Source organism: Coregonus lavaretus (assembly GCF_964263955.1).
Source record: "Coregonus lavaretus genome assembly, chromosome: 30".
In the NCBI taxonomy this organism is placed as follows: domain Eukaryota; kingdom Metazoa; phylum Chordata; class Actinopteri; order Salmoniformes; family Salmonidae; genus Coregonus; species Coregonus lavaretus.
Window position 1 is genome coordinate 1824721 of NC_140017.1, and position 10159 is coordinate 1834879.

The window sequence follows — 10159 nt, forward strand, 5'->3', positions numbered from 1 at the left end:
TATAAAAATGTTCGCAATGCACTTGTTAGCATTTAAATAGCATTCTGTATGGGATTTTACATGTACTTGTTAACATTGCTGACCTTTGGATTACAGCGGCTGTGGGTTTAGAAAATAGCGCCCCTTGTGTTCAGTGCCGGTATTACTGAATATCCCAGTATGGCACAAGGTCAGTATGAAGGTATGACAATCTGGATATCGCCCAATCCTAGTTATTATTGATCATATTGATTTATTGTCAATTCCATTCTGTATAGAGGGAGTGCTTTTTATGCTACTGTACCCTTTATGCCCCCCAGATAAATGTCACATTTAAAAATGGCATCTATGTATAACAATGCAAAGTTAATTTAACAGTAAAATAAGACAAAATGCATTTAAAAATGTAAGCTGTGAATTCCTGAAATCTTATTATCTTGTTGTAGTTCACCAAGTTATGTAGCTACTGTGTGACTGTGACATACAAGCACGAATGCTAGTATGAAAAACCCATATTTAAAAAATTGGCAAGAAATAGTAATGAATGCTCATGAAATTTGTTATGATGTGCATACATGAGGTGTTTATCTGAGGGTACCCTCAACAGCAAAGTTTTATTGCATCTTTGAAATTGGCCACTTGTGTGAACATAAACATTACTGTCAATAACTTAATAAAAACAAAATTAATAAGACATCTGATCGACTTGGAATAAAACAACCAGATGAATTTTATGAAACATTAAAACAGTAGAAAAAGTTGTTTTATTTGAATCCAAAGACTTAATGGGTATGTGAGCTCAATAGATATGCTTACCCTAATCTTTGGCTACAGCAAAGATGGTGGATAAATTAAGATTGTTTACTCAGGCCGATTACCATTGAAAAAAAAGTATGTCACAGTTTACGGGGTGGGTCTCCCATAGACACTACTGCAATAGCAGCTGGGTCTGGTCTACTTAGTTCATTGACTTTAATTGAACCACAAAGAAACTGCCAAGTGGGGTGTCTCACTTCCACCTCTGGCTACAGCTTTTCGCCATAGCCTACACTTGGCTGCGTGATCCATGGAGCAAATTAAAATAGGTCGTGAAAATTAATGTTTTTACACCTCCCTGTTTTGGGGCAGAAAATTATCATAATCCATTGGATAATTTGTCAAATTTCACTTATTTTGAGCTAGTCTGCATTAAACAATATATATGACCATCTAATAAATATTAAAACTGCGTGATGACGACTGCATTTTAGAAACCCGCTCCCCCCAAGACGAATAGTTTTGACCACTACATTTTTGGCAAAATTCGTTTGCATGGCCCGGTGCCCCGGGTTTGCTCATTTTCGACCATTCCATTGATCCTAAAGAGAAATCTCCATCCACCTGGGTCACCGGCCATGCAAAACGAACACGCCCATTGTTTTAATATTTAGGCTATCCATATTACCGGAGCTTGAATTCTTTCCATTTCTATGGCGGATTCCCGGCCACAATTTAGATAAAGCATTGATATATTGCTAGCTTGCTGAAATGAGAGAGAACAAATATAGCTATTTGATCATGTCTGTGTGCATGTCCAAATATTCATGACGTCTGGAATCTGACAGTTTCACTGGAATTAACAAACAGCAAAAGTCAGACAAGCGTCAACATCTTGTATAGGCATGGTTTGGCTGAAACTCATCTCTTGACAGGTAGTCTTTTTCTGAAATAATTATATTCACCTGACTTACAGTATGCCTGTCTTAACTGAAATGGTGCTCATATAATTTTCAATTAGCTAGCTACGGTTAGCATACTAGCTAGTTCCAATGACAACAGTCAGTCAAATTTTATTTGTCACAAGCGTTGAATACAACAGGTGTAGAGCTTACAGTGAAATGCTTACTTACAAGCCCTTAACCAAAAATGCAGTTCAGAAAAATAAGTGTTAAGTAAACAATAGATAAGTAAAAAATGAAAGCAATGAAATAACAGTAAAAATAACAGTAGCGAGGCTATATACAGGGGGTACCGGTACAGCGTCAATGTGCGGGGGCACCGGTTATTTGAGGTAATATGTACATGTAGGTATAGTTAAAGTGACTATGCATAGACAATAAACAGTAGCAGCAGCATAAAAGATGGAGTGGGGGGTGGGAAAATGCAAATAGTCCATGTAGCCATTTGATTAGCTGTTCAGGAGTCTTATGGCTTGGGGGTAGAAGCTGTTAAGAAGCGTTTTGGACCTAGACTTGGCACTCCAGTACCGCTTGCCGTGCGGTAGCAGAGAGAACAGTCTATGACTAAGGTGGCTGGAGTCTGACAATTTTTATGGCCTTCCTCTGACACCGCCTAGTGTAGAGGTCCTGGATGGCAGGAAGCTTGGCCCCAGCGATGTACCTCTGTAGTGCCTTGCGGTCAGAGGCCGAGCAGTTGCCATACCAGGCTGTGATGCAACCAGTCAGGATAATAATAATAATAATATGCCATTTAGCAGACGCTTTTATCCAAAGCGACTTACAGTCATGCGTGCATACATTTTTTTTTTTTTGTGTATGGGTGGTCCCGGGGATCGAACCCACTACCTTAGCGTTACAAGCGCCGTGCTCTACCAGCTGAGCTACAGAGGACCACAGGATGCTCTCGATGGTGCAGCTGTATAACTTTTTGAGGATCTGAGGACACACGCCAAATCTTTTCAGTCTCCTGAGCGGGAATAGGCCTTGTCGTGCCCTCTTCACGACTGTCTTGGTGTGTTTCAACCATGATAGTTCGTTGGTGATGTGGACACCAAGGAACTTGAAGCTCTCAACCTGTTCCACTACAGCCCCGTCGATGAGAATGGGGGCGTGCTCAGTCCTCTTTTTCTTCCTGTAGTCCACAATCATCTCCTTTGTCACATTGAGTGAGAGGTTGTTATCTTGGCACCACATGGCCAGGTCTCTGACCTCCTCCCTATAGGCTGTCTCACCGTTATCGGTGATCAGGCCTACCACTGTTGTGTGATCGGCAAACTTAACGATTGTGGTCCTCTGTAGCTCAATTGGTAGAGCACGGCGCTTGTAACGCCAGGGTAGTGGGTTCGATCCCCGGGACCACCCATACGTAAAAATGTATGCACACATGACTGTAAGTCGCTTTGGATAAAAGCGTCTGCTAAATGGCATATTATTATGGTGTTGGAGTCGTGCCTGGCCATGCAGTCGTGGGTGAACAGGGAGTACAGGAGGGGACTGAGCACGCACCCCTGAGGGGCCTCAGTGTTGAGGATAAGTGTGGTAAATGTGTTGTTACCTACCCTTACCACCTGGGAGTGGCCCGTCAGGAAGTCCAGGATCCAGTTGCAGAGGGAGGTGTTTAGTCCCAGGGTCCTTAGCTTAGTGATGAGCTTGAGGGCACTATGGTGTTGAACGCTGAGCTGTAGTCAATGAATAGCATTCTCACGTAGGTGTTCCTTTTGTCAAGGTGGGAAAGGGCAGTGTGGAGTGCAATAGAGATTGCATCATCTGTGGATCTGTTGGGGCGGTATGCAAACTGGAGTTGGTCTATGGTTTCTGGGATAATGGTGTTTATGTGAGCCATGACCAGCCTTTTAAACCACTTTATGGCTACAGACGTGAGTGCTACGGGTCTGTAGTCATTTAGGCAGGTTACCTTAGTGTTCTCGGGCACAGGGACTATGGTGGTCTGCTTAAAACATGTTGGTATTACAGACTCAGTCAGGGACAGGTTGAAAATGTCAGTGAAGACACTTGCCAGTTGGTCAGCGCATGCTCGGAGTACACGTCCCGGTAATCCGTCTGGCCCTGTGGCCTTGTGAATGCTGACCTGCTTAAAAGTCTTACTCACATCGGCTACGGAGAGCGTGATCACTCAGTCGTCCGGAACGGCTGATGCTCTCATGCATGCTTCAGTGTTGCTTGCCTCGAAGCGAGCATAGAAGTGAATTAGCTCGTCTGGTAGGCTCGTGTCACTGGGGAGCTCGCGGCTGTGCTTCCCTTTGTAGTCTAATAGTTTGCAAGCCCTGCCACATCCGACGAGCGTCGGAGCCGGTGTAGTACGATTCAATCTTAGTCCTGTATTGACGCTTTGCCTGTTTGATGGTTCGTCGGAGGGCACAGTGGGATTTCTTATAAGCGTCTGGGTTCGAGTCCTCGATGCACTTATTGATGAAGCCAGTGACTGATGTGGTGTACTCCTCAATGACATCGGAAGAATCCCGGAACATATTCCTGTCTGTGCTAGCAAAACAGTCCTGTAGCTTAGCATCTGCGTCATCTGACCACTTCTTTATTGACCGAGTCACCAGTGCTTCCTGCTTTAGTTTTTGCTTGTAAGCAGGAATCAGGAGGATAGAATTATGGTCAGATTTGCCAAATGGAGGGCATGGGAGAACTTTGTACGCATCTCTGTGTGTGGAGTAAAGGTGGTCTTCAGTTTTTTTCCCTCTGGTTGCACATTTAACATGCTGGTAGAAATGAGGTAAAACTGATTTAAGTTTCCCTGTATTAAGTCCCCGGCCACTAGGAGCGCCACCTCTGGATGAGCGTTTTCCTGTTTGCTTATGCCTTATACAGCTCATTGAGTGCGGTCTTAGTGCCAGCATCGGTTTGTGGTGGTAAATAGACAGCTACGGAAAAAAGATATAGATGAAAACTCTCTCGGTAAATAGTGTGGTCTACAGCTTATCATGTAATACTACCGCAGGTGAGCAAAACAGAGACTTCCTTAATATTAGATTTCACCAGCTGTTTACAAATATACACAGACTGCCACCCCTTGTCTTACCGGAGGCCGTTGTTCCATTTTGCCAATACAGCTGTATGTTATCCAGGTCGTCGTTCAGCCACGACTCGGTGAAACATAAGATATTACAGTTTTTAATGTCCCGTTGGTAGGATATTGGTGATCGTAGCTCATCAGTTTTGTTATCCAATGATTGTACGTTGGCTAATAGGACTGACGGAAGAGGCAGATTACCAACTCACCGTCGGATCCTTACAAGGCACCCGACCTACGTCCCCGATATCTCCGTCTCTTTCTCCTGCGAATGACGGGATTTGGGCCTGGTCGGGTGTTTGAAGTAAATCCTTCGCGTCCAACTCGTTGAAGAAAAAAATCTTCGTCCAGTACGAGGTGAGTAATCGCTGTTCTGATATCCAGAAGCTCTTTTCGGTCGTAAGAGACGGTGGCAGAAACATTATATACAAAAGAAGTTACAAATAATGTGAAAAAACACGCCTAATAGCACAATTGGTTAGGAGCCCGTAAAACGGCAGCCATCTCCTCCGGCGCCATTACAGTCAGTGCCTTATTTGTTGTTATTTCTCTGCTACACGTGGAAATCAACACAACGTTTAAAAATTTGAACTGGGGATCAATGCGTGTGACAAATGTTGCTAACGTTTAAACTGCCATTTGTTTATCATTTAGACTATAAGAAAAATCATAAAATTACGTGAATTCACAATTCAGATATGGTCCTCCGTATGACCGCTAAGGGGAAATGTAGTTCAATCTACCGCAGTCCTGGCTACCTACCAGATGGTCGTCACTAATTACCACAGCCACAAAATAATAAATCCCGCCGATTTCTACAACTTCTCTTCTTAAAGCTGCAATACGTAACTTTTGGGGCGACCCGACCAAATTCACATAGAAATCTGAGTTATAGATCTGTACTTCTCATTGAAAGCAAGTCTAAGAAGCGGTAGATCTGTTCTATGTGCGCTATTTCTACGTTTCCCATTCTTAAGTTTTGTTTTTGCATCTTTTACTTTCGGTTTTGTACACCAGCTTCAAACTGCTGAAAACACAAATATTTTTGGTTAAGTTAAATATATTTCACAGCGGTTTAGATGGTACGATGATTCTCTACACTACACTTGCTTGTTTTGCCACAAACTGAAAATTAGGCAAACGATTAGAATTTTAGCAACCAGGAAATGGCAGAGCGATTTCTGCATAGTTCATCTTTAAAATGTGATTTTAAACCTAACCACAGGGCTAACCTTATGCCCAACCCTAAATTTAGACGAAAAAGTGCATTTATTTTCATTCATTTTTACGATTATAGACTATTTTGACTGTGGCTTTGCGATCTAGTGGAAACCCTACCAGACGGAGCTCACCTTACAGCTGCCCCCCACCCACTCAGCAACAATTATCTGCTGTGTGCCTGTTCTCATCAATGTGATGGCTCGTTGCAGTGATGTATGACAGCGTGTTCATCGACGTCCAACACTCTGGTGTTTGAGTGCTTGCGCTTTGTACTTGCAGAGCAATCATTGTACATCCGGGTGTTCACGGTTTGGCATCTTGTAGTCTGGCTATAGACATGCCATTAAGGCAACATTGAAGCCGGCATCCTCTACCATTGACAATGGCTGCATATCAACTGCAATCATTTCTGTAATCAGCGCTGTGATTCTCACTCAGTCCCTAATCGCACTGCTGCCAGCAACAGGTTGGGTCTCACGGCGCCTCCCTTCAGCATTGCACCTGTACGGCCTCTGTAGCGCAATTCCACCTCACAAAGTTTGCATTTCACAACTTTCTCATTTAACTTTTCAAAGTATACAGAACTTTGCTGCTGTCGCTTCCCTGTCTCACTCTCTGCCATTTTTCTAACGGTTAATGACAATGACATGCGGAGCGCTTTATAACTGTAGCAGTCCTGTTTGGCTCAGTTGGTAGAGCACGGTGCTTGCAACGCCAGGGTTGTGGGTTCGATTCCCACAGGGGACCAGTATGGAAAATGTATGCACTCACTACCGTAAGTCGCTCTGGATAAGAGCGTCTGCTAAATGACTAAAATGTAAATAATTTGAAAGATGCCCATCTCCTCCTGCTAACATTAAAGCATTGTTGTGTTAGGTATGTTTACTTTTTCCCTTTATGTGATCGGGGCCTGTTAGTGGTAATTTAGTGATAACTGCACTGTGATTTTAAATTTGGTTAAAAAAAAGTTTAGGTTAGGGATTTTTTCTAAACGTTAATGATCCCAATTTCGTTTAAATGTCACACCCCTACTTAATACAGTGCAATAACTTGGAACAGATGTAGTATGAATGTGTGTACTAAGCCAGAGTATGCCGATATCTGGAGCAAGTGAACAGAAAATGTATTCGAATAAGTATCAGTAGATTGATTGATTGTGCACTTATCAGGAGTCAACTGTAGATGGCACCTACTTGGCATCTCATCGTCGTCCTCACTCTCGTCCACCACCCGTTTTGCAGGACTTTCCTTCTCCTGGTCACTGCCTGCAGCTGCTTTCGCTGGCCGAGCCTCCACCTCATCCTCACTGTCGGACTGCATTACAGCCTTCCACTTCCCTTTCCCCTCGCCGCACTCCTCCTCCTCTCCATCAGACTCCATCTGCGCTTTGTGTTCGGGCGCCTCAGTCTCAGAGTCACTGCGTGCATTCGAGTGTCTGCTCCGGACTCGGGACGGGGGCCGATCCTCGTTCTCAGAGTCGCTCACGGTTGCAGCCTGTTTGGTTTCTTTCTCCTCTACATCTGAGGTGCTGCCCCTGCGTTTGGGTGGGGGGGAGCCCTCTACGTCTGAGGTGCTGCCCCTGCGTTTGGGTGGAGGGGAGCCCTCTACGTCTGAGGTGCTGCCCCTGCGTTTGGGTGGGGGGGAGCCCTCTACGTCTGAGGTGCCGCCCCTGCGTTTGGGTGGGGGGGAGCCCTCTACGTCTGAGGTGCTGCCCCTGCGTTTGGGTGGGGGGGAGCCCTCTACGTCTGAGGTGCTGCCCCTGCGTTTGGGTGGGGGGGAGCCCTCTACGTCTGAGGTGCTGCCCCTGCGTTTGGGTGGGGGGGACTCCTCTATGTCCGAGTTACTGCCTCTGCATTTGGGTGGGGGGGAGCCCTCTACGTCTGAGGTGCTGCGTTTGACTGGGGACCCCTCCTTGTTATCGCTGTCTGCAAGCCTAGGGGCCTCCTCCTCAAAGTCACTGTCCTCCCCTTTGTGTCCCTCGTTGTCTGACCCGCTGGCCACGCCGGTTGTCTCCATGGCCTGAGCAGCTCCCTCACCATCACTATTCTCATCCTGCATAACAAATGGTGGAAATATAAAACCCTTCATAAGTCTACGGTTAGGAATGGATGCAGGGTTCTACAGTGCAACCATCTTACTAGCATATGCGGCCAAATATTTTGCTGTGCAATCTGACATTATTTAGGAGCACTAGAGCGCTTTGAAAAATGAACGATTTTAGCTTTATAACCACATTTGTCGTTGTGCTCCTAAATGTCTTTGTGTGCGCCTACATTTATCCTTGTAAAAAATGTCAGCGTAGACCCCTTGGATATTATATATATATTTTTTTACAAGTTAATCTGTATGTGCAAGATGGTGTGGAAATCAAGAGGGCTTGACCACCACACTAGACTGTTGTTGAACACAGGTTATCTGAATGTCTTGCTTAGACGACTATCCCCTTACCTCGGAGTGGCGCGGCTCATTCCTCATCTCCTCTTCCGCATCTGAACCGAGAGCATTTTCGTCCTGTACCGGGGTGCCACCACCATCTACAGGACATAACCAACACATGTTTTGGCATTCCAGAATTAATGTACACAACTATTGGTATCATATACAATGGGCATGACTACCATGTACACAATAATATTGATACAACAGTAGCTAAGATGGGTAAAGGTCTGTCCATAATAAATCGCTGCTCTGCCTTCTTAACAATATCAACAGGGCAGGTCCTACAGGCCCTAGTTTTGTTGCTCCTGGACTACCGCCCAGTTGTGTGGTAAGGTGCCACAAAGAGGAAATTGGGAAAAGTATTACTGGCCCAGAACAAGGCAGCACGGCTGGCCCTTAAATGTACATGTAGAGTTAACATAAATAATATGCATGGCTCAAAGTAAAGGAGAGATTGACTTCATCACTACTTGTTTTTGTAAGACGTATTGACACGTTGAATGCACCGAGCTGTCTGTTTAAACTACTAACACAGCTCGGACACCCATGCATACCCCACAAGAGGGCACACACTTATTGTGAAATCTGTTGTCAAATATATTTTAATGTTCACAAATACTATTATAATGTATATTACTGCCTTCATTTTTACTGGACCCAGGAAGAGTGGGGATCCATAATAAATACAAATACCAAAAATACACGAAAGAACAGACATCTCGTTGCTGGTACAATAAACAACAAAGCAATTCTAGGACCTAACTAGCAAGCTAGTCCCCGCCGAGGCGGAATCAAAGCAGTTCTTACCAGAGTGGTTCCCGGAGAAGAATTCGTCCTCTTCGCCATCCATTTGTCCGAAAGACACTACGGACAATCAGCTCAGTACTTAGGCTCAGCGATTAATCCATTGTATCTGTATTTATTGCATCAACGAGAAAATGCAAGTTCCGAAACAAGCAATCTAACGTTACACCGACAAATGTGGGCCCTACTGCTAGCGAACGTTAGCTAGTTAGCAACCACAACTTGAACGTCAAGATCTAGCTAATGAAATAATACCATCTGGTCGGAAAGCTAGCCAGCAATGAGTGTCTCTGGCCGTCAACAAATTAAAACAACAGCTAATTGATCAACATTAGCAAGTAACGTTACCTGAAGAAAACAGTCCTGCGATGTCCCAAATGGCGTCAAAGAACTGGAGCCGTCATATGCACATGCGTTTTGGTCCCGCTTCGAATGACGTAATTGTTATGCGCCTTTACATGTAGTTTGAAATTATTTGGGACTTCTGTTGTACACAGTCGTGGTCAAAAGTTTTGAGAATGACAAGTATTGGTCTTCACAAAGTTGCTGCTTCAGTGTTATGAGATTTTTTTGTCAGATGTTACTATGGTATACTGAAGTATAATTACAAGCATTCTATAAGTGTCAAAGGCTTTTATTGACAATTACATTAAGTTTATGCAAAGAGTCAATATTTGCAATGTTTACCCTTCTTTTTCAAGACCTCTGCAATCCGCCCTGGCATGCTGTCAATTAACTTCTGGGCCACATCCTGACTGATGGCAGCCCATTCTTGCATAATCAATGCTTGGAGTTTGTCAGAATTTGTGGGGTTTTGTTTGTCCACCCGCCTCTTGAGGATCAACCACAAATTCTCAATGGGATTAAGGTCTGGGGAGTTTCCTGACCATGGACCAAAAATGTCAATGTTTTGTTCCCCGAGCCACTTAGTTATCACTTTTGCCTTATGGCAAGGTGC

At 44.4% G+C, this 10159-nt stretch overlaps 1 protein-coding gene across 3 annotated transcripts in view; it reads right to left on the reverse strand.

The window, feature by feature from the left end:
• The window catches only part of LOC311105996 (uncharacterized protein), a 35489-nt gene extending 25854 nt beyond the window's left edge, over positions 1–9635 (reverse strand). The window contains exons 1-4 of one of the 3 annotated variants that reach the window (XM_084148251.1): positions 9550–9635; positions 9205–9261; positions 8407–8492; positions 7152–8010 (exon numbers count right to left, since the gene is read on the reverse strand). In XM_084148251.1, the coding sequence (XP_084004377.1) occupies positions 7152–8010; positions 8407–8492; positions 9205–9247 (988 nt within the window). In that variant the 5' untranslated portion in view covers positions 9248–9261; positions 9550–9635. Of the gene's footprint in view, positions 1–7151; positions 8011–8406; positions 8493–9204; positions 9311–9549 lie in introns of all 3 variants that reach the window. The other 2 variants (XM_084148250.1, XM_084148252.1) reach the window with 2 other exon arrangements.
• Positions 9636–10159: the final 524 nt, after the last annotated feature.